Here is a 24,875-nt window from a genome sequence, read left to right as displayed (position 1 = left end):
CACGAACACGCGTCCCCTGCATCGGCAGGCGGACTCTCAACCACTGCGCCACCAGGGAAGCCCTACAGTTACTTTTGCTTTTTTTGTTTGTTTGTTTGTTTTTTGCGGTTACAGTTACTTTTGGAGAGAGGATTTGCTGACCTCCTCACTCAACCATAGGTGGAAATCTCCTCCTCCTTTTTTGGGAGCAGGGTTGGTGTGCCACACGGCATGCGGGATCTTAGTCCCCTGAACGAACCCGTGCCCCCTGCAGTAGAAGTGCAGAGTCCAAACCACTGGACCACCGGGAATTCCCGGAAATCTCCTCCTTTAAATATTTTGAACTTTGTTCTGGTAAACAGTTATGTTACTTGGCCAAGCAGTTCTGGGGAGTCTTAATGCCTTGGAAACAGTTTGATTCTTTCAAGACTTGCTTTTACAATTTGTTAGGACCAGAATAGCCTTTAGTCTAGAGTTAATTTGGCCCCCATGCTGAGGCAATGCTCTTCTGAATTCTCTACCAGATGCCCATGTGTTTGGAGGTCTTTTCACTCTCCCCAGTGGGACCAGCAGATACGCCCACTCGGCATGAGCCCTGGGGGTTTTTTCCCCTGCTCAGCACTCAGCTGAAGTCTCATGGCAACCCTCTGCCAGGGTCCAGAGTTCCCTCTTGGTACAGTTCCCTCCTTCATTACTCTGCCCTGTGAATTCTGATTGCTGTGGCCTCCCCAAATTCTCAATGTCTCCTCCTCAACTCAGAGAGACTGCTGGAGTCTATCTGGGTTCTCTCTTCCTGTGCTTCCTGGGAATTCTCTCCTAGAGAAGAAGAAACTAGGGCACAGAGCTCACCATCCTGCACTGCCTGTTGTCCAGTGTCTGAAAATCCTAGATTTTGGGTGGCTTTTTACCTGTTTAAGATAGGTAGGTATATCCAGCCCCCACTACTCCATTGTGGTCAGAGCCCCAGTCAGGCTCTCTGATTACATTATGCTGCACCCCAGCTCAGCCACACCTTGTGTCCCAGTATCAGTGGCAGAAGAGGCAGTAAACGGCAGCTTCTGGTTTCCTACAAATGTCTCCAAAGTTCTCCATGGAAGTCAACAGAAGGGCCCATTCTCTGAGTTCATGAGCACCCATGCAATGTGGGTGAGAGGCAGGCATGGAGGAGCAGGGTGGTGGAAGGACCCGGGCCTTGAATGTCATGGCCATGGGCTTTTTACTGAATTCAGGTAAGGCTGCTCGTTGCTCAAGAGTCCAATACTTAGAGACAGGTGTTGCATAAAAGAAAAGATAGCTTTATTGAGGAAGCCAACAATCCTGGGAAGAAGGTGGACTCATGTCCCAAAGAACCACTCCTCATTCCCCAAGTTTTGCTTGGAGATTATATAGGGAAACGAGGAAGGGGCTACATGCTGAGGAGAGGGTTGCAGGGTGCATGTTCAGTTCGTGGACACTTTCCTGATTTGTTGGCGGTGAGGTAACCGGGAGTCAATATCATCAACCTTTTGCTTCCAACCAGTCCAGGGTCAAAGTTCTTGGGGCAACATACAGTTAACTTCTTCTACCTAGTATCTGCAAAAGAGCTCAAAATATTATCTATAGCCCTTGAGGAGGAAGTAAAGGTCCTTGACTTTGTTTAATGCCTAAACTATTATTATTTTATCTTGCTTGACTATTTTCCTTTGTTTCTGCATTTTCTCATTTCTCTGACTAAATTTATTCTTTGGAACTTGGAGAAGGCCAGGAGGCTAAAGTTTTTCTGTAGGAAAGAGGCAAGCACAGGATGGGCAAGGGGCAGGGAGCTGTCCTGGGAAGGCCCCATAGGGTCTTGCTCAGTTACAGGCTCCCTGCGGTCCTTCTACTGCCAACTATTCTGGGATTCACGAGGAGGCAGGACATGTAACATCTACCTGAAACCCACAGGAGGTTTGTCTTCTGAGGGACAGACTTTGCTCTGAAGTTGTCTTGGTGATAATAATGATAGCCTACATTCATTAAGTACTAATAATATGCATTTAGGCACTAGGCTTAATTGTACATACATTAATCCTCATGATAACACAGGGGCAGGGTGTACTATTGCTCTTCAGTTGTGTAAACCTATCAGAAGCAGGAATGTGGGCCCTTCTGGAGTTTCCTGAAAGAGTAGCCAGAGTGCCTGGTGTGGGGGTTATTGGAGGGATTTCTTGGGCCAGTGGCTCTTTTTAAATTTTATTTTTGGCCACGCCGTGCAGCATGCAGGATCTCATTTCCCCAGCCAGGGATCGAACCCATGCCCCCCTGCAGTGGAAGCGTGGAGTCTCAACCACTGGACCGCCAGGGAAGTCCTGGGCCAGTGGCTCTTTACGTAGAGGTACAGAACTATTCCAGTATCTTAACAATTGGAGAGCTGTACCACAGTGTGCTGACTCAACTTTTGTGGGGAATCTCAGGAAGACACTGGTCTTTGCAAGTTCTAACATGAGCAGTAAATGGCAGGGCACCAGCATGACACTGCCTGGGGTGCCATTACTGTCAAGGCTGCCTGTGGATCCCAGGCCTGCGACAGAATAGGAAGCTTGGCAGGTTTGTTATCGCCTGTCCTAACAAGGCCCTCAGGCCTGTGTTTACTGCTCACAGCACATCCCCTGCCCCACATGCCAGTCACAGTGAGTTGCTTCCAGCAACTTCTACACCACAGGCTCCTTATTGCCTCCAGGCCTTTGCTAAAGCTCTTACCTCTTCCTGGAGTTCTCTACCCTCTTCTCTCTGCCTGGTTCACTTCTACTATTCATCCTGCAGGTACAGCGAATGTATCACTTCCTCCAGGACGCCTTCCTTGATCCTCAGGTTTGAGTAGGGGCTTCTGTTATGTGGTCTCATAGGTCTGTGCTTCCCCTTCGTAACTCTTGTCAATGGCTGCAGTAAGTTCCATGAGAGCCAGAAACCCTGCAGAGCCCGTGTACCTCCAGCACTGAGTGCCATGCCTGGCACACAGTAGGTACTCAATAAATATTCATTGAAAAGGGTTTTGAAGAGTGGTCTGAGACGGAGGCCAGGCCAGCTTATAACCCAACAGTCTCAGCAGATAGATAACAGCCCAAGGGAGGAAACTGAGACCTGGGGTCTAAGAGACCATGAAAAATTGAGAATTGGGATTTTGTTTATCCATGCATTAGTTGATGGACATGTAGGTTGTTTCCACTTTTTGGCAATTAGAAATAATGCACATTGTGAACAAGTTTTTGCATATGTATACGTTTTTATGTTTTCAGTTCTCTTGGGTATATACCCAAAAGTGGGATTGTTGGGTCATATGGTTATAAACGTTTAGTATGTGAAGGAACTGCCAAATTTTTCCAAGGTGGCTGCACTGTTGCATGTTCCCGCCCTCAGTGTATGAGGGTTAAACATTATGTCTTCTTTTTTTTTAGGAATTCATTTATTGGACTTCCCAGGTGGCGCAGCGGTTAAGAATCCGCCTGCCAATGCAGGGCACATGGGTTCGAGCCCTGGTCTGGGAGGATCCCACATGCCATGGAGCAACTGAGCCCGTGCGCCACAACTACTGAGCCTGCACTCTAGAGCCCACAAGCCACAACTACTGAGCCCGCATGCCTAGAGCCCATGCTCTGCAGCAAGAGAAGCCACCGCAATGAGAAGGCCGCGCACCGCAACAAAGAGTAGCCCCCGCTCACCACAACTAGAGAAAGCCCGCGTGCAGCAACAAAGACCCAACGCAGCCAAAAAAAAAGGAATCTACAAAAAATGTTGCCCCCAAGGACTAAAGGAGAAGAGGAAGAAATAGTGTCGCTGAACCCCAGTGAAAGATGGAGACATAGAGGAGGAGGTAAAATTCTGATCATCAATTCCAGTGTGTGTGTGTGTGTGTATGTGTGTGTGTTTGTGGTTTGGGGAGCTCCATGCCAGAAATGGGGACAAAGGTCAAATGTATATTTCTTATTGCAAATCACAATATCACAGGAGACCAACTCACAGATGCAATAGACATGGGTAGGGAGATAAAGCCACTGCCAGAGGCCTGATCCAGAGCAGGAAACAAATGTCTTGCCTCTCTTCACTCTCCCTCTGACCTCCAGGCTGCCCTACCTTTAGCTGAACCCAAGTAGGAGCCAGAGGGCAAGGGAGCCTCCAGGGCAGAGAGCAGCACAGAGAAGGGATCTGGGGAGGGCAGATGTCAAGCAGCCCAGGGTGACAAGCCCCAAAGCACCATCTCTGAACCCCAGGGTGGAACTCTGTCCTAGGTGGGACAAGTCAAGCTGAATAAATTCTTGGGGTAGGGGCAGGAGGGAACCCTTGGAAGTCATATGGCTTCCATATGACTTCCATATTCGGAATGTCTGAGGCAGGAGAGGAAAAATAAATTAAACTCTGTGCCAGGGCTTGCCATAAGCTGAGTGACCTCATTGATATTTTCTTGTTTAACCTTATAACAGTCCTGGAGAGATGAGCACCATTACCTTTAATTTAGGATTGGGATGAGGGCAAGTAGTTGGTGACAACTATTGGTGACATTTTTCCGGACTGGAGGAAGGCTGCAGGGGTGTAATACGGAGTACTCCACTAATTGTTCTGGGGCTGGGATGGATCCAAAATCATGTCTTAATGTTCAATACCTCCAACTTTCATCATCTAGTATTTTGATTCCTACCACCTCTGGCTTTGCAAAGCACACAGATCTGCCCTGTCTCCGTGTGTGTGTGAATCCCATCAGACCTCCAGGCCCAACCTTGGACTCCTGATTCTCTAGCTGTTCTCAAAGCTCAACTGAGAAACAACCGAGGGCTTCGGAACCTGAATGAACACCAGTTAAATCCTCTGAATATTCTAAATTATAGCCCTGGCTCAAATTAGATCAAAAGAAGCTTATATAGATGACTCTAAAGGAGTATTGAAAGATTTGAACTAGGACCTGGTTTTGAATGCAGATTCTACCCCTTTACTAGCCGTGTGATCTTAGGCAAGTCACTTAAACTCTCTGAGCCACATGACCCTCTCTGTAACTGGAGCAACACCGACCTCACATGTCAGTTCTGGTCCTCTTCTGTTAATCAACACTCACTCTTGAGGTGACATCATCCGGACTCACAGCTTTAAGCACCAACCAAATGCTGATGGCCCCCAAATTCACACCTTCAGTGTGGGTCTCTTCTGGGAGTTCCTTACTTGCTCATAGACACTCATAGAGAATTGATTACTTGAAACCTCCACTTGGGTGTCTAATAGGCATATCAAACTTAGCATGTTTGATCAATGCTATATCTTCTCCCCCAAACCTGCTCCACCCCCAGCCTTTCCATATCAGAAAACGACAATTTGGTTCTTACAGTTAGTCAGGCCAGAAACCTTGGTGCTGTCAGATCCCCTCTCTCACACCCCCATATCCAATATGTTAAGAAATCCCATTGGCTCTACCTCAGAAGATAGTCAGCAGCTGACCACTTCCCTCTCATCGGCCATCATCCTGGTGCCCTAACCCTAAACCTAACCCTAATCTCTCACATGGGTGCGGGAGCTCCCACCCTCGCCACCCCCCCCGCCACCCTCCATAGTCTGTCTTTTCGGCAGCAGCCAAAGGCCCTTTTCAAAGATAAAGCCCCCCAACGGCTCTCCATTGCAGACATACTGGCTGCCTTGTGGTTCCCAGAACAGCCAAGCATGATCTGATTATAGGGCCTTTGACTTGGCTTTGTCCTCCATAAGAGCAAACACTATAGATTTGTCTAGATTCCGTCTCACCTCAGGGGACTGTAACCTCCAGAGGGACAGGTGACAGGTTCATAATTATAAACTATGCCTGACACATGGTTAGGGTTCAACAAGTATTTGTGGAATAAATGAACGAATTAAATAACCTTGTGAGGTGAGGTGGATCCCTTATTCCCATTTTAAAGGTCAGGAAAACTGAGACTCAGAAATGTGCCTGAGGGAATTCCCTGGTGGACCAGTGGTTAAGACTCCTTCGCGCTTCCACTGCAGGGGGCCCAGGTTTGATCCCTGGACTGCGAACTAGTCCCCCCCGAAAGCTGAGTGGTGTGACCAAAAAGAAAGGTGCCCAAGTGCACACAGTTAATGACATGGAGTCAGGCTAGAATGTCTGCCTTCAAGGCCCAGGTCCTTACTCATGACTGATGCATTGTTGGTTGATGTCATGGACATCAACTTACATGAGGGATGTTCTCACATGAAAATTAATTTTATAAGTGAGTGCCAGGAAAACACTGACTCCTCTGAGGAAATACTGTGTTTCTTCCTCTTTGACTAGGAACACTCATCATGTAAATTGCCCCTTTAAGGGCCAGCCCCAGGAAGCTCACAGTCAAATGTGAAGTGGGTTACTCTACTTGCTCTTTCTTAGACTTGGATTTTTTCCTCTCATTTTTGTTAACTTCACCAGTTTTTTTAAATTTTAATTGAGATATATTGTCATATAACATGATATTAGTTTGAGGTGTACAGCGTAATGGTTTGATATTTGTATATACGGCAAAATCATCACCACTCTGTCTAGTTAACATCCATCACCACGCATAGTTTTGTCTCTTGTGATAAGAAATTTTTTTTTTTTTTTTTTTTTTTTTTTTTTTTTGTGGTACGCGGGCCTCTCCCGTTGCAGAGCACAGGCTCCGGATGCGCAGGCCTAGCGGCCATGGCTCACGGGCTTAGTTGCTTCGCGGCATGTCGGATCTTCCTGGACCAGGGCACGAACCCGTGTCTCCTGCATCGGCAGGCGGACTCTCAACCACTGTGCCACCAGGGAAGCCCGTGATAAGAAATTTTAAGATGTACTCAGCAACCTTTTTTTTTTTTTTTTTTTTTTTTTTTTCAGCAACTTTTTAAAAGGCAATACAATATTATGAACTTTGGTCATCATGCTGTACATTACATTCCCAGGACTTATTTATTTTATAACTGGAAGTTTGTACCTTTGACCCCCTTCACCCATTTCACCCACCCCTGACACCCCTGCCTCTGGCAACCACCAATTTGTTCTCTGTATCTATGAGGTTTTTTGTTTGTTTTTTATTTTTAAGATTCCACATATAAGTGAGATCATCCAGTATTTGTGTTTCTCTATGTTTCACTTAGCATAATGCCCTCAAGGTCCATCTATGTTGTCACAAATGGCAAGATTTCCTTCTTTTTTTATGGCTTAATAATGTTCCTGTATATAAGTATATACATCTTTCTTTCTCTCTCTCTCTATATATATATATATGTATATGACACTTAGGTTGCATCAGTGTCTTGGCTATTATAAATAATATTGCAATGAACCTGAGGGTACAATGTATCTTTTTGAGTTAGTGTTTTCATTTCCTTTGGGTAAATACCCAGAAGTGGAATTGCTGGATCATATGGTAGTTCTGTTTTTAATTGTTTGAGGAACCTCCATACTGTTTTCTATACTAGCTGCAACAGTTTATATTTCCATCAATGGTGCACAAGGGTTCCATTTTCTCCACATCTTTGTCAACACTTAGTTCTTGTTTTATGATAATAGCTATTCTAACAAGTATGAGGTGATACTGTGGTTTCGATTTGCATTTCCCTCATGATTAGTGACGTTGCGCATCTTCTCACGTGTCTGTTGACTATCTGTGTGTCTTCTTTGGGAAAAAGTATATTCAGATCCTCCGCCCATTTTTATTTTATTATTTATTATTTTTTAATTTAAAAAATATTTATTTATTTATTTATTTGCCTGTGCTGGGTCTTAGTTGTGGCATGCGGGATCTTTAGTTGAGGCATGTGAACGCTTAGTTGCAGCATATGGGATCTAGTTCCCTGACAAGGGATCGAACCCTGACTCTGCTGCATTGGGAGCGTGAAGTCTTAGCTAGGGAAGTCCTTATTAAAAATTTTTTTTGGCCACACTCCATGGCTTGCAGGATCTTAGTTCCCCAACCATGGATTGAACCAATGCCCCCTGCAGTGGGAGAGTGGAGCCCTAACCACTGGACTGCCAGGGAATTCCCCACCTATTTTTAAAAAATTAATTAATTTATTTATTTATTTTTGGCTGCGTTGGGTCTTTATTGCTGCGTGCGGGCTTTCTCTAGTTGCAGCGAGCGGGGGCTACTCTTCGTTGTGGTGTGTGAGCTTCTCATCGTGGTGGCTTCTCTTGTTGCGGAGCACAGGCTCTAGGCACCCGGGCTTCAGTAGTTGTGGCATACAGGCTCAGTAGCTGTGGCTCGCGGGCTCTAGAGCACAGGCTCAGTAGTTATGGCGCATGGGCTTAGTTGCTCTGCAGCCTGTGGGATCTTCCCAGACCAGGGCTCGAACCTGTGTTCCCTGCATTGGCAGGCAGATTCTAAACCACTGCGCCACCAGGGAAGTCTCCACAAATGATTTTTGTATATTGATTTTGTATTCTGCACTTGTATGATCTAATAAGAGGCCCACAGAAGGGGACAGGTGGGATTCAGGGCCCACTGATCCAGCTTTCATAATGCCTCCAGGATCCCTTGCTGTTTGACTCCATCCTCTGCACCATCAACATTGTCAGCATCCTAGGGCTAGTTCTCAGAGTTGTAGGGTGTGTCTTTAATCATGGCTGGTGGGAAAGAGAGGTCATTTCCCCTATTTCTGTTTTTGTTTTAAGGAAGAACTTTTGAACCTTACGAAGCTTGCATCTCAGTGGCTAGAATGGGGTCACATTCTCTTTCCTGATCTAATCGTGGATGGAGGTGGTGGTGGTTACTTTAGATTAATTAGACTTTCTCCTGGGGCTGAAGGAGGGGGTTAGTGTTTCTGATGTGCAGTGTCCTTGATGAACAAACTGGGGTTCTGTTCGAAAGGAGGGAGGCAGGATGGACGACAGGGTTGGTTTGTCTGGGTGCTTTCTTTTCATGTTTCAGTACTTTTTTGAATGTCTGGTATTTCTTTAATGTCCCTTCATACTTTGGAGTGAGCTAATAAAAAGCTAACTGGGGTTTTAGCTACTGGAGTAGGGCTTCCCAGTTTGAAGACTGAAATTTCAAATTTTTCCTTTTTTTTTCTTTTGAGAAAAAACCCTTGGATTAGCATCAAACTTTTCATCAGCAAAATCAAGTATTCAGATCCTAAAAGAAAATGAGTCAATGACTTCTAGGTTATAAAGAAAATATTTTTTTAGCCTACCTATAATTCTATATCAAGCAAATGTGAGAATAAAATAAAGACGTATTATGGTGCAAGATTATTTAGAAAGCTTAACTTCTTCTTAGGAAGGTCACTGTCTTAGGAAGTGACTTGAGGATGTGCTCCAGCAAAACTGAGGAGATAAGCCAGGAAAGAGGAGGATGAGAGGTATAGGAAACAGGGGATCTCACTTGGGAGAGAAATAACCACCAGTCCCAGCATGAAGCTGTACAGCATAGGGAGAGGCAGGGGGACAGATAGGCCACTCAAAGCAAGCAACTAGGAAAAACAATTAGAAATTCTAGGAAAAAGTAAAAGATATATAATTAAGGGTGGGTAATCATAGTAAACTATTGGTTGTGCACTGAACAACATTTATATAATCTTAAAAAGGAAATAAAATTTATAGTTTTCCATTTTTAGACTCAAACTCTGGACCAGACAGTGCTGATCCTGAATTTCTGAGATGATGGAAATATTCTACCTCTGTGTTATCTAGTATGCTAGCCATTAGCCACATGTGGTTTTTGAGCGCTTGAAATGTGGCTGGCTAGTTGCTACCAAGGAGCTGAATTTAAATTTTTGTTTTTATTTTATTTATTTATTTTTTTTGCCATGTCATGCAGCTTGACAGATCTTAGTTCCCTGACCAGGGATTGAACCAGTGCCCCTGTAGAGGAAGCATGAAGTCCTAACTACTGGACCACCAGGGAATTCCTTAAATCTTTTTTTTTTTTTCTTTTAATTTGAAGTATAGTTGATTTACAGTGTTGTGTTAGTTTCAGGTGTACAGCAAAGTGATTCAGATATATATATTCTTTTAAAAATTATTTTCCATTATAGGTTATTACAAGATATTGAATATTGTTCCCTGTGCTATACAGTAGGTCCTTGTCATTTATCTATTTTATATGTATCAGTGTGTATCTGTTAATCCCAAACTCCTAATTTATCCTTCCCCCATCCCTTTCCCTTTTGGTAACCATAAGTTTGTTTTCTATGTCTGTGAGTCTATTTCTGTTTTGTAAATAAGTTCATTTGTATCACTTTTTTAGATTCCACATAAAAGTGATATCATATGATATTTGTCTTTCTCTTTCTGACTTATTTCACTTAGGATGATAATCTCTAGGTCTATCCATGTTGCTGCAAATGGTATTATTTCATTTTTTTTATGGCTGAGTAAGATTCCATCGTATACATATACCACATCATTTTTATCCATTGAATTTTAAATCTTAATGAATTTTAATGAATTTAAATTAAAATAGTTCCACATGGTTAGTGGCTGCTGTATTGGACAGTGAAGCTCTAGACAATGCAAAGAAGAGAATGCAAGTATTAGCTACATTAAGCATTGTAAAAAGTAAATGTGGGGATTTCCTTGGTGGCTCAGTAGTTGAGGGTCCGCCTGCCAGTGCAGGGGACACGGGTTCAAGCCCTGATCCGGGGAGTTCCCACATGCTGTGGAGCAACTGAGCCTGTGTGCCACAACTACTGAGCCCTTGCACCACAACTACTGAAGCCCACGCGCCTACCATCCAGGCTCCACAGCAAGAGAAGCCCACGCACTGCGATGAAGAGTAGCCCCTGCTTGCCTCAACTAGAGAAAGCCCCCACAGAGCAACGAAGACCCAATGTAGCCAAAAAAAACCCAACATTTGAGTACTTAAAAAAAAAAATGAGGCAACAGGCCCAAATGGAGTCATCTGTGTTAAGCTGAGTCACCAAAACCAAAACTTAATACCTAACCTAATTGCAGTTTCAGCTGCTCCCAGGCATGGAATTTTAAATTAATCAGTCTAGAGCTTCTTTTTTTTTTTCCAATTTATTTTATTTATTTTTGGCTGCGTTGGGTCTTCGTTGCTGCACGCGGGCTTTCTCTAGCTGTGGTGAGCGGGGGCTACTCTTTGTTGTGGTGCGCAGGCTTATTGCGGTGCCTTCTCTTGTTGCGGAGCACGGGCTCTAGGTGTGTGGGCTTCAGTAGTTGCGGCTCGCGGGCTCTAGAGCGCAGGCTCAGTAGTTGTGGCGCAAGGGCTTAGTTGCTCCGCGGCATGTGGTATCTTCCCAGGACCAGGTCTCGAACCCATGTGCCCTGCATTGGCAGGCGGATTCTTAACTACTGCACCACCAGGGAAGCCCAGTCTGGAACTTCTTGATCAACACTAGTGAGGTAATTTCCTTGAAAAGACCCTTACCCTTCCTGACTGCTGCCTCTAAGGGAAGATGTCCTCGCCTGAAATAATCCTTTTTTTCTTTTGCTGATCACCTCCTCATCCCACCCCACGTCTGCCTATAAAAGCCCCTCAGAGAGCCTTTCTACTTGCTACGTGGGATGCTGCCCAATGAATGAGTCGTTTAATAAAGCCAATTAGAACCTCAGTTGAATTGTGTTGTTTAACAGGTCGCTGGCACCGTTCCCAGTGCACCCCGCTTCGTAGCTCACTGAATCCTCAGGATGAGGCTAAGCCTTCTCACAGATCAGCAACCTGAGGCACAGGAAGGTGACATTTGCTGCCCAGGGTCACACACTCAGTGGCTGAGCCTGGGTCTGGCCCCAGGAAGTCTGGCCCCAGAGTTCCCTCCCTTAACCACTGTGCTGCCACACCTGACAGCTGATACTGAAAATGACCATGGAGAGCTATTATCGTTACAGCAACAAAAACAACTTTAGTTACGGTTACAAAGAGCCTAAAAAGAGGGATGTAGCTGACCCGAGATGTAGGACAGGGCCAGTGGGTCAAATGCTCTCCTATTGGAACTAGAAACCAGTAGATTAATGGCAGGCAGGATGGATACATAAAAAAATAGCAGAATTAGCATATCGTTGAGGGATATGGACCCACCAGAAGAGCTGAGACTAAAACAAATTAAAGGGATTAAAAAATGCTTCCTTTCCAGGATCATGACTTGGGAGGGAAAGGGGAGGAGTATTACCATTCAAGATAAACACTCTGTGCTTAGAATATGTGATACTTTGATAAAAATGAAGAAACCATTATGTTCAATGATAGATTAGTACATAAACACCTCTCTGACCAGAATGAAATTCCCCGGGGTTGGGGGGTGGCCAATGGCTGCCTGACTTGTCAATCCTGTTCCTAGAGAGGGTTGTGGATGGGAGAAAAAGGCCCCAGGCCTGGGAGGATCAGATGGGACAACACAACGCACCTCTTGTAACATCAGCTATTGTTTATTAGGCTCTTACTAAGGGATTCCACCTCCCTCCTCACACTATCTAACTTAATCCTCCCAAGAACTTTGAAAAATAGTATTACCATCCTTATTTACAGATGAAGAAACTAAGGCAAAGACATGACATGGCTGACCCAAGGCCACACAGGGGCAGGGAGGAGCAGGCTCCTGTCTGCTTTGGTGTCTGCCCCTCAGAGACGTGCAGGAGGTCAGAGCTGAAAGTCCAGACCCTAGGGAGGGATGAAGCGTCTTCATGGAACGTGAATTGGTGGCCCCACCGTTGCACCTGCAGACCTCTGATGACCTCCTTCCTGGAGGTCTGTGGGCTGGGTGGAGCCTTCACAGTTTCAGGCACACCCAGGGCTCGCAGGGCCCCACCCCTGCCCGGTCCCTTTCTGGTCCTTGCCTTCAAGGGCACAGTTCGTCACCCGGAGCCCTCTTCCTTCGCTCAGCCAGAGAACTCCATGTCAGCCACTAAACATCACTGAGTGCCGACTGTTTACCAAAAGCACTTTCGGTGGTACAGCAGCCAACAGACACACTCCCATGCTCTCGGGGGGCTTACACTCCAGTGGGGGTAGAAAGACAAAACAAAATAAGAAAGTAAATGAGAAGTGCCATAGAGAGAAAGCAGAGGTGGGAGCTGGGTAGTGCAGGCCAGGGGGAAGGGGTACAATTTTAAAGAACCAGGCAAAGCCATACTAAGAAGGTGACATTTGAGCCATTTAGCTGTCTGGGTGAAGAGTCTTCCAGGCACGGCCACAGGCCACAGACAGCACAAAGCCCCCAGGGCTGGGATTCCCCGGGGATGAGACTGAGGCCTGGGTGGCAGGAGCAGAGAGAATGAGGACAGGAGGGGAGGGTGAGTCAGGCTGGGCGTGGTCTTGTGGTCCATTTTGAGGACTTGGGCTCTGAGTGGGATGGGAGCTGTCTCAGGGTTCAGAGCAGGGCACAGATGGGATCAGATGTTTGATCTGGGGTCCCACTGGCTGTTTTGTGGCTAAGAGCCCGAAGCAGGTGAAGAAAGATAAGGCAGGGCAGGGGGGACAGCAGTGAAGGTGGGGAAGAGTAGTCAGATTCTGGATCTTTTTATTTTTTAATATGGTTTTTTTTTTTTTTGGCCCCGCCTCACAGCTTGTGGGATCTCAGTTCCCTGACCAGGGATGGAACCGCACCCTTGGCAGTGAAAGTGCAGAGTCCTAACCACTGGACCGCCAGGGAATTCCCAGTATGTTCCTTTATTTTGAAAAATTTCAAACACAGAAAAGTCACAAGAACAATACAGTTAATACCCATAGAACCTTCACATGGCTTCATCATTTTTTTTAAAAAAACATGCCCTTTAGTTAGATAATAGACGGGTGATGGAATTACATTTTCAGTACGGCATCTGGATACATCTTTAAAACTCTGTAGTTCTCAGAAGCTTTGTCTGGGTCCTCTTTTTTCCTGACTTTGGGGAAATATATGACCCCATTCAGCGTTTTTGTTAAAGACCACTAACTAGAAACCTTTTTTTCTCTTCTTTTATGAGCACCTGAGGAGAGATTTGAGATTTGCAAGATATGCATTCTTGCTTTTTCATTTCAAAGTTGAGTGCTTCTCAAATATCAGGTCAGCTGCTAAATAAATAGAGGGAAATGGTGGCTCAGGAAAATGTTGAGATATATTAGATTACTGGTTTGTTATAAAAGTATATAACGCAGGAAGTGAGATGGAAGAGACAGATAGGGCAAGGTCTGGGGAAAAGGGGCGGAGCTTCCACGCTCTCCGCCCCTCCCATCTCTCCTGCATCTGTGTGTTCATCAACCTGGAAGCCCCCTCACTTCATATTATTTTGCCACATATGCGTTTTCTCTTCCAATTTTTAAATTTTTTATTGTTATTATTGTGTGTGTGAAACATTTAAGAGGAACTTGCTGCATTATGCACCATCACTCCTACATTCTTCAAACAGGTATTTCCTGCAAACTAGGAATATAATCATAACATACTTATCAAAATCAGGAAAGTTAATGTTAATTCAACACTATTATCTACTCTACAGTCTATTCGAATTTTGTCAGTTATCCCCATGGGGTCCTTTATAGCATCTTTTTTTCCAATCCAGGATCCTATGTTGCATTTATTTATTTACTTATTTATTTAAGGTCAAGTCTTTTATTTATTTATTTATTTATTGTCTGCGTTGGGTCTTTGTTGCTGTGCGTGGGCTTTCTCTAGTTGCGGCGAGCGGGGGCTACTCTTCCTTGTGGTGCGTGGGCTTCTCATTGCGGTGGCTTCTCTTCTTGTGGAGCACGAGCTCTAGGCACGTGGGCTTCAGTAGTTGTGGCTCATGGGCTCTAGAGCGCAGGCTCAGTCGTTGTGGCGAACGGGTTTAGTTGCTCCGTGGCACGTGGGATCTTCCCGGACCAAGGCTTGAACCCGGCTGCCCTGCATTGACAGGCGGATTCGTAACCACTGCGCCACCAGGGAAGCCCCCCATATTGCATTTAATTATCATGTCTCTTTACTCTTTTAAGATGTGGAAGAATGTCCCAGGCTTTCTTTGTTTTTCCTGACACTGACATTTTTGAAGAGTATGGGCCAGTTGTTTCGTAAAATGTCCTTCAATTTGGATCTGCCTAATATTTCTTAACGATTAGATTGTTTTGCATTTTTTGCTAGGACAGAAGTGATGTTGGTTCCTTCTCAGTGCACATCGTATCTGAAGCCTCCTGTTGTTGGGTTGCTCCATCATTGGTGATGTGAACTTTGATCACTTGGTCTAAGATGGTGTCTGTTAGTTTTCTCCACCATAAAGTTGCTACTTTTCCTTGGTGACGAATACATAGTGTGTGGGGAAAGACTTTAAGACTGTAAAAATATCCTTGTGCACCCCACACCTCGCTGCTCCAATTTCACCCAATGTTGTTGTTTTTTAAAATTTGGCTGCACCAGGTCTTAGCTGTGGCCATTCCCTGACCAGGGATCAAACCCGGGCCCCCTGCATTGGGAGCACGAAGTCCTACCCAATGGTTTTAAACATCCCTTCTTACCTGAATCCATTATTATTATGGTGATTGTAAATTGGTCATTTTTAAACTCTACATTCCTCTACAATTATATGTTAGGTTTCCAATTGTAGAAGAATTTTCCCTACACTCCTTCCTCCCTTCCACCCCCTCCCTTCCTCCTTCATTCTGTGTCTCTCTAACATTTTCAGAATCAGTATGAACTCATGGGTTCTTTTTTTATTCAATGCTTTAGTTGATCACAGCCGTTATTCATTCTGATGCTCAAAGTGTCCCTGCCTTGGCCATCAGGAACTCCTTCAAGCTGGTTCTTTGTCCTTTGACATGTTTCCCTCATTCTTTGAGCACTGCCTTACTTTTCTTTTCTTTTCTTCTTCTTTTTTTTTGCGTTACGCGGGCCTCTCACTGTCGTGGACTCTCCCGTTGCGGAGCACAGGCTCCAGATGTGCAGGCTCAGTAGCTGTGGCTCTGCGGCATGTGGGATCTTCCCGGACCGGGGCACGAACCCGTGTCCCCTGCATCGGCAGGCGGACTCTCAACCACTGCACCATCAGGGAAGCCCCGCCTTACTTTTCTGATGCAATGAGATGTTCCAGGCTCTTCTTTCCTTCCCCCTGCTTATTTATTTATTGAAGTATAATTGACCTACAGCACTGTTAGTCCCAGATGCACAACATAGTGATTTTATATTTCTATACAATACAAAATTTATCAACATGATAAATCTAGTTACCATCTGTTACCATACAAAGTTATTACAATGTTATTGACTATATTCCCCATGACTCTTTGATTTTTGTAACTGGAAGTTTGTACCTCTTAATCTCCCTCACCTATTTCATGCAACTCCCACCCCTCTGGCAACTGCCAATTTGTTCTCTGTATCTATGAGTCTCTTTCTGCTTTGTTATGTTTGTTCATTTGTTTTGTTTTTTAGATTCCACATATAAGTGAAATAATGTGTTATTTGTCTTTCTCTGTCTTATTTCACTAAACGTAATACCCACTAGGTCCATCCATGTTGCCACGATGGCAAGAATTCATTCTTTTTTTATGGCTGAGTAATATTCCATTGTATGACACTTATGTTGCTTACATATCTTGGCTATTATAAATAATGCTGCAATGAATATAGGGGTGCACATATCTTTTCTTTCTTTTCTTTTTTTTTTTTTTTTTTGGCTGTGTTAGGTCTTCGTTGCTGCACACAGGCTTTCTCTAGCTGCAGCAAGTGGGGGCTACTGTTCGTTGTGGTGCACAGTCTTCTCATTGCGGTGGATTCTCTTGTTGCAGAGCACCAGCTCTAGGCATATGGGCTTCAGTAGTTGTAGCACATGGACTCAGTAGTTGTGGCTCATGGGCTCTTGAGCGCAGGCCCAGTAGTTGTGGTGGATGGGCTTAGTTGCTCTGTGGCATGTGGGATCTCCCCGGATCAGGGATCAAACCTGTGTCCCCTGAATTGGCAGGTGGATTCTTAACCACTGAGCCACCAGGGAAGTCCCCTCATTGCAGTTTTGATTTGATTAGTGATGTTAAACATCTTTCCATGTGTCTGTTGACCATCTGTATGTCTTCTTTGAAAAAAATGTATATTTGGGTCCTCTGCCTATTTTAAATCAGATTTTGTTATTGTTGTTATTGAGTTGTATGAGCTCTTTATATATTTTGGATGTTAATTCCTTATCAGATATGATTTGCAAATATTTTCTCCCATTCTGTAGGTTGCCTTTTCATTTTGTTGATGGTTTCCTTTGTTCAGAAGCTTTCTAGTTTGGGGGCTTCCCTGGTGGCACAGTGGTTGAGAATCCACCTGCCAATGCAGGGGATATGGGTTCGATCCCTGGTCCGGGAAGATCACGGCTCTAGAGCCGTGAGCCGCAACTACTGAAGCCCAGGTGCCTAGATCCCATGCTCCACAACGAGAGAAGCCCACGAACTGCAATGAAGAGTAGCCCCCACTCGCCGCAACTAGAGAAAGGCTGCATGCAGCAATGAAGACCCAACAGAGCCAAAAATAAATCAATAAAGTAAACAAATTTGTTTAACAACAAAAAAAGAAGCTTTCTAGTTTGATGTAATCCCACTTATTGTAATCCCACTTATTATCTTTGCTTTTGGTGTCAAATCTAAAAAGTTATTGTCAAGACCAATGTCAAGGAGATTATCACCTATGTTTTCTTCCAGGAGCCTTATGGTTTCAGGTCTTACATTCAAGTCTTTAATCAATTTTGAGTTTACTTTTGTATATGGTGCGAGAAAGTAGTGCAGTTTGTTTCTTTTGTATGTAGTTGTACAGTTTTCCCAACACTATTTATTGAAGAGGCTGTCTTTTCCCTATTGTATATTCTTGACTTGTTTGTCATAGATTAATTGACCATATAAGTGAGCGTTTGTTTCTGGGCTCTCTATCCTGTTCCATTGATCTATGTGTCTGTTTTTATGCCAGTACCATACTGTTTTGATTACTGTAGTTTTGTAGTATAGTGTGAAATCAGGGAACATGATACCTCTTCAGGTTCATCTTGTTCTTTCCCTGCTCCAGCCCTGGAATCAGCCATTTTCCAAAGAGCCTTGGTTCCTTTCCAAGGAGAGTGGTTTTTAGAAGCCAAGATTTGGCTGTCAAGCATGGCCCCATTGTGAAGGTAGAGAGAGCAGAATTTACAGATTGGATGTAGGCTGTAAGAGAAAGAGAAGCGACCAGATACGCTTTAGCTTTTTAAGACATTGCTTCTCTGAAGTCTTCTTAGACACTCCCTCAGGCTGAATCTTGCCCCTATTGTAGCAAGTAATCTGTTATTTGCATTATTTTACACAAGCATGTCTCTAAATGCATCATAGTTATTAAGTATCAGCTTGTGGTACTACCTGGGAGATCCTTATCCTTGGCTACGCTCCCTTAGACCAACATGGTTTTGAAGCTCATCTCTAGCACTTGCTGGTTGTCTGAGCCTCAGCAAGTCTCTTAACTGTTTTTTCTCAGTTTCTTCACCTGTAAAGTTAGGGTAATGATATGAATCTCACAGGATTGTTGTGAAGAGTGAGTGCTATGTGAATGCAATGTGCTGGGCACTCCAGCCTGGCCCATTCTAAATGCCTAGGGCACATTACTTAACCTCTCTGTACCTTGACTTCCTCACCTGTAAAATGGGCTTGCCATGAGAAATGGCTGAAATCATGCACAGAGAATCTTTTTTTCTGTACTTGGTCAACTGCTACTATAGAGCTTTCTAAGTATTGTTCTTCTGGGATGTCTTGAGGGCAGTGACCACCCCTTGTTCACATTTTCATCATCTCTCCCTCCACCCCAGGGTCTATATTCTGTGCTGGTCAGACTGTTTCTTGAGCACTCTAGGCTAGAGCCTGGGTCCATCCACATCCTCTCCAGTCTCCCCAGAACTGGAGCTCAACATTGAGCCCGGGGAACGTACAACTTTGTCAGCAGCAATTTGGTTGAAATGACAATTTTGTCAACAATGTGTTTTGCTTCAGTGATTTTTTTTCAAGGTTGAGAAATTGGGAATCTATATACAGTCTTTTTATTTATTTAATTAATTTATTTTCGGCTGTGTTGGGTTTTCATTGTTGCACGCAGGCTTTCTCTAGCTGTGGTGAGTGCGGCCTACTCTTCGTTGCGGTGCGCAGGCTTCTCATTGAGGTGGCTTCTCTTCTTGAGGAGCATGGGCTCTAGGCGCACGGGCTTTAGTAGTTGTGGTGCACGGGCTTTGTTGCTCTGCAGCATGTGGGATCTTCCCGGACCAGGGCTTGAACCCATGTCCCCTGCAATGACAGGTGGATTCGTAACCACTGTGCCACCAGGGAAGTCCTATATGCAGTCTTACAAACATTTTCGTTGATTTTCCTTTTAATTAAAAAAATTTTTTTAACCTCCAATTACTTTGCAGCCAATTATTCCTACTTTTCTGTTTGCAACAGCAAAATGTTGAAACAACCTAATGTCTGATAATGAAATGTTTTCCTTCCTTCCTCCCTTCCTTCCTTCCTTCCTTCCTTTTGTTCGGTAAAAAAAAGAAAAGCAAGGAACATTATGTATAATAAAATCTAATACTATAAAAATACATGTGTATATGCATATATACCCCGTTACCAGGGTCTATCTGGTGGTGTCGGTACGGAACTTTTTCACTTTATACACTGCTGCCTGGTGGGAGAGGCAATCCACCCCAGCCCCGAGTTTCCCTGCACACTCTTGCTGATATGCCAGCAATACAAAGTCCTGGCCGCTCTACATCCAGGCTGTTTCTCAAGGTTGTGTTTGCAGTGAGTAACGCTGAGGGATGAAGAAATGTCTCCCTTCAGGACAAAAAGCAAGCTTGCTTACCACCTACTCAAAAAGAAGGAAATTCTCCAAGCTCAGTGTTCCTCAGCTGCTTGGCAAGCCTCTCTGTTGTCACCCCTGTGGGACTCAGGGGGGCAAGTCGAACTGAAGCAGACAGCGCTCCTGCTGTTTGCTGAGCAATGAGTAGTGGATTCCTATGTCTGTGACCCAGGAGTCTCACGTCTTTGTCACACTAACTCGTTAGCTTGTGAGTGGGGTACAATCCCAGGCCCTGACATTGGCCTGTTTCAATCATCTATCATGTACATGCATTATTACTTTTACAACATAAAACTCAATTTTCATTTTTTTTAAAGAAAGGCAAAAAACTGTACACATACTGAGAGTCGAAGCTTACAAATTAAAGGAAAGTAAGAAAACATCAAACACCCGAAGAAGAAAGTAAAGAACTCTCTACTCATACCTACCCAGTGAAACTTGTTAATACCTCAGTGAATACCTTTTCAGACTGCCTTCCATGTAGATTCCCACATTTTTATTAGTCTTCTGCAAAAATAAGATCATAGCATATACAGTGCTTAATAACCATCTTGATTTAGTCAGGCAGTCCACGACTGGGGGCCATTGTAGTGACCTACCCCCGCAAGCTTCTTGAGAAGTCAAGAGCCCACCAGGGATTTCACACAGCCTGCAAAGGCTTCCACTGCCCCAGCCAGAGTCGAGGGCTTCCTCTTGCCCTGGTACTTCCTGGGAGCTCTTGGGGCAGAAGAAGTGTTAGCCTTGGGTGCTGGCCTAACAGCTTGGGGACCACAAAGGCAAAGGAAAGCACCTTCCCCTCCCACCTCCTCCTCCGCACCCCCTGGTTCTCAAGCATGCATTTCCACCACCCCTGCTCTGACACATATCCCTATCCCAGCCTCACGGCTTGCCATCCCGTTTTCCAGAGGAGAACCGGGAATCCCCATTCCAGACCCCGCCCACCCTCCCCACCTGCTTCAGCTGAGACCCCAGAGCCCCCGTCATCATCTCAGACCCTGAAAGAGTGAGATGCCTCTCTCAACACATGGCAACGTAGGAGCAGGGCGGGTGGGGCAGGATGCTGGGGTGGGTGGAGCCAGGGCCACTTCCTTTCCCCTTGGGGCCCCTCCACCAGTCTTGCCCCAGCTTCAGGAGTTGGAGCAGCCTGGTCCCGGCCCTGTGCCCTTATCCACTGAGCTGGTAAGTGGTGTGACTTGGTGGGGCAGGGGCTTCAGTGGACCTGGGAATGTGCCTCTGGCTTGAGAAGACCTTGATAGATAATGGGAAAAGAGGATGAGGAGCCACTGGGGCTGAATGGGGTCAGCGCAGGCCAGGAGGGGGTGCCTGTTGCTGGAGTGGGGGCTGCCAACGCCCAAGGGGGCCTATGAGATAGATTCGATGGGGGAGCTGCCAGCGTCTTGTTATTTCTGATACTAGTAAAAGCAAGGGTGGAAAAAGCCGTTGAACCGCAGAGTTCGGTCTGGCAGTTGGCAGGGAAGTGGGCAGGAGGGGAGGGCATGGCTAGGTCCTGCCCCCCACCCCCAGCTCCTTATGTATTCTAGTTCTTCAACTTCCCCTCCCTCAGGTCCCGACTCCTGCTCATGCCTGTTGCTTTGGAAATGATTCCGCTTCTCCTCCTCTTTGGGAGCGTCTGGGCCCAAAACATGAACTCAGAGTCTCCGGATGGCACAATTACTTTGCAGGAGTTGGAACCCACGGCGTCCTCTGTTTCTTTGGTCTCAAATATCTATGAGACCACAAAATTCAACTCAGTGACATCTCATTTTGCAACAACCGAGGTCCCTAAGACAGATGACAGCACTGAGCACAAGATCTTCCCGCCTTCCTCAACTCCCTATGCGGCCAATGAGGTTTCCTCTCCTGGGACCCCCGTTGCTGCCAGCAGGGGCCCTCCTGTAAATGAGTCAATAATCTTCCAGAAAGATTCGGCCAAAAAATTATCAATGCCCCTGGAAGTCTCTAATGCAACCAGTATACCTGCTGTCCCAGTAATGAAATCTACAGGATTCCACACTGTGACTGGTGAAACCACGGCAACTAGCCCTCTGGAGACCTCCAGTGGGACCAGTGGACCCCCTGTCACCACAGCAACTAGCTCTCTGGAGACCTCTGATGGGACCAGTGGACCCCCTATCACCATAGCGATTAGCTCTCTGAAGACCCCCAATGTGACCAGCGGGCCCCCTGTCATCATGGAAACTAGCTCTCTAAAGACCCCCGAGGAGACCAGTGGACTTCCTGTCACCATGGCAACTACGTCTCTGAAGACCCCCCTGGGGACCAGTGGCTCCCCCATCTCTGGAGTAAAAATATCCAGCCCAACGTCCCCCACAAACATAAGCAGTAGGGCCTCCCCAAATTCAGGTTGGGGGACAAAGGGCACCTTGCTGGCAGCTGTGCTTGTGGCCCTGCTGGTGGTCATTGTCCTCGTGGCACTACTCCTGCTGTGGCGCCAGCGGCAGAAGCGGAAGACAGGAGCGCTGACGCTAAGCAGGGCTGGAAAGCACAACGGAGTGGCAAATGCCTGGGCTGGCGTAGCCCAGGTGGCTCATGACGAGGCCGCGACAATAACAGAGGGAGCGTCCGGGGGTAACACTGACTCGGGGGTCCCCCAGGGGGAGGGGTCTGGCCAGCGGCCCACACTTACCACTTTCTTTGGTAGACGGAAGTCTCGCCAGGGCTCCGTGGCACTGGAGGAGCTAAAGCCTGGGCCAGACCCCAGCCTAAAGGGGGAGGAAGAGCCACTGGTGGGCAGCAAGGATGAGGCTGCGGAGACCTCTGCCTCTGATGGGCCGGAAGAGAGAGATGTGGAGGCCCCTTAACGTTTGAGAATAATAAGACTGGAGTTCCGAATCGTTCCCGCTCCCATCACCTTCCCTCCTGTCATCACGTCCAGTCTCATCATCACCCAGCATTTTCACCCAGCGCGCTTCGGATTTTCACCCAGCATCTTCACCCTGAATCCTCATTCAGCTCTTCTAGCCAGCAGCCCCCACAGCACCCACACCCAGCGCATAGATCAGGGCTGCCACCCACTGAACCCTTGTAGATTGAATGAACGAACTTTCCTCATCAACCCCTACTTCTCCCCGTCACATTTTCTCCACGTTTCTGTCCTTGAAACCAGCTGCCGAGTCTCCGTAAAGGCCAAACTTCCTTGACTTACGATTTCTCAGAGGACTTCCCAGGAATACCAGAGTCTGGGAAGAAGAAGGAAATGGCAACCCAGCAAAGTCCCACCTTAGGATTACTCTGGAAAGTACATTTGGCTCCATGGATTAGGACAGCCCTACCGGCTCAGCCCATGAACTGCCTTTAACTCCAGGCCCCAGTGCTCTGTGCTGGGCCAGCCTGGAGCATGGGCTGGTGGTGTCACCCAGCTTTGCTCTCAGGTGCGTCTGAGACGGCCCCTGGACCCTAGGCTGGCCCGTGGCCCCAGCCACCACATTCTCCCCCCACTCTGGACCGAGGCAGCCAGAGGCTTGAGCTGTTTCTCCTCCCAAGAGCAGAGGTGAGGAGAGTTTCTGCGCAGATGTTGTTCTTAGAAGTCTCGGCATCTGTGTGGGTCCACTCATGCATGCAATTTGTGTGCAAGAGGCGAGGACTTGGGGATGCTTGTGAAGGGCAGTGGCGAGTACAGATGGGTGAGGGAGGGGGCAGGAAGGGCTGCAGAGGCTGAGGAGACGCCGCCCTCAGGAGGTGCTGAGGACATAGGCGCCCCCGTCTTTGCTCCGATGGGGTGGAGGTAGAGGATTTAATTCCGTCTGTGGCAGGGCTTGACAGAAAGACTTCATGTGTTACCGAGTGTGGTTCTTCAGCTCAGCCGCTATGTCCCTTCCTCAAAGCACCGCCCCCCCACTCCCCACGCACACACGAGAGTCCCAGGCCTTGCTGATGCTGTTACAAGTTTAATGTGTTTGTCTGTATCCCCTCTTCCATTCTACAAGGAGGGTCAGTGAGAGAGTGAGCTGTGACAGGCCTCCAGAACCAAGGGCATCCCTGTGGCTCTGGGATGGAGAGGAGGGGCCAAGATCCACCTGTGCTGTCTCTGAGACCAGCCCAGGCCAGAACCCAGGGCACCGCATGGACCAGAGGCCGTTGGTATTTCCCCAGGGCAAAGAGGAAATTTGCAAAGAGGAAGTTGTTGAGTCAGAGGAGCAGTGGATGACAGCAGGCTCATTTACCTACAAAAGGAGAGGCCACGGGACTCCATGAGAGTGTGACTGCCGGGTGGTTTGGTTTGGAGGGGACACCAGAGGTTGGGAAAGGGCCCCCGGGTGGGTCCGTTCATGGGGGTTTGGAGGAGGGATGAGGAGAGAAGGGGCGGAAAGTGGCCACGGATCCGCCAGGAGTTCTGCCACCTGTGCCGGGGCGAGCTGGGGTGGAAATCCAGCCTTCACCAAGCAAGCCTGGGCGCCTTTTCTTTTTCTTTCTTGGACTTGCCACGCAGGCACAAGGGGTCTTAGTTCCCCAACCAGGGATCGAACCTGCACCCCCCCGGCCAAAATAAATAAATAATAAAATATTGAAAGTGCTGATTTTGTCCTGACAGTAAAATAACATTTTTCTTCTTTTGCAGAACTACCAGCACATTCTAGTTTCTTAAATAACAGGATTCTCTCACACACAACCATGTACAGTGCATTATTCTTCATGTTACATTTTTAAATACATGTTTCTATTTCATTTTCAAATACATGTTGCTATTTCATTTTCAAAAGTACACATGAAGCTCATGGTTACAAATACAGCTTTGTCACCCAGTGCAAACTCCAGATGGAAGAAAGATTTGGATGAGGACAGTCTTGAGAAGTCTATTAATGTAATTCACTTTCGCAGACAGGAAAAGGACCTCAGAGCATGGTCCTGAGGACATTTCATTTCTGAAAATGGACATTTACGCCTCATTTTCCTCTGCATCCGTATTTCTGCTCCTGTTCTGGGGAGGTTGGGGGTCGAGCCATTAGCCATCAGAAAACCCAGGGTATTTTGGAGACCATCTACATGTCCCCAGCAATGAGCTGCCAATGGGTGCCTGTGTGCCTTAGCCTCCTGGGGTGCTTATCATCTGCCTGCCCAGCTAGTGGCTTAAGGATAGCCTAGCTGGACCATGCCCCAGATCCCCAACGCTGCCGGCCATGGAAAGGGCCACATACTCACTTGTGCGTTTGCACACGCTCTGCCAGAAGCCTGTGCACCCCCGTCCTGTCCCACCTCACACACATCTT

General features: G+C 46.5%; 1 protein-coding gene across 3 annotated transcripts; it reads left to right on the top strand.

Annotated features, from left to right (window-relative positions):
- The first annotated feature begins 3,401 nt into the window (after window positions 1-3,401).
- Window positions 3,402-24,182, top strand: SPN (sialophorin). 3 transcript variants are annotated; one of them, XR_010836670.1, is made up of 3 exons: window positions 20,705-20,826; window positions 21,212-23,158; window positions 23,595-24,150. XR_010836670.1 is itself a non-coding variant. In XM_067014198.1 (2 exons), exon 2 carries the CDS (start codon window positions 21,228-21,230, stop codon window positions 22,467-22,469), a length of 1,242 nt encoding a protein of 413 aa, XP_066870299.1. In that variant the 5' UTR covers window positions 3,402-3,808; window positions 21,212-21,227; the 3' UTR covers window positions 22,470-24,150. The 3 variants fall into 3 exon arrangements, 2 of the variants coding, with proteins under 2 accessions (XP_066870299.1, XP_058892207.1); XM_067014198.1 differs by lacking the exon at window positions 20,705-20,826 and adding an exon at window positions 3,402-3,808 and having other exon boundaries at window positions 21,212-24,150; XM_059036224.2 differs by having other exon boundaries at window positions 21,212-24,182.
- Window positions 24,183-24,875: the final 693 nt, after the last annotated feature.

Source organism: Kogia breviceps, chromosome 14, assembly GCF_026419965.1.
Source record: "Kogia breviceps isolate mKogBre1 chromosome 14, mKogBre1 haplotype 1, whole genome shotgun sequence".
Classification (NCBI taxonomy): Eukaryota; Metazoa; Chordata; class Mammalia; order Artiodactyla; family Physeteridae; genus Kogia; species Kogia breviceps.
This window is presented reverse-complemented; position numbering and strand designations above follow the sequence as displayed.

Coding starts and splice junctions, on each gene's coding strand:
- SPN (XM_059036224.2), top strand. CDS start 20,705: ATGCTGGGGTGGGTGGAGCCAGGGCCACTTCCTTTCCCCTTGGGGCCC. Junction 20,827..21,211: donor TGCCCTTATCCACTGAGCTG/GTAAGTGGTGTG, acceptor CCCCTCCCTCAG/GTCCCGACTCCTGCTCATGC.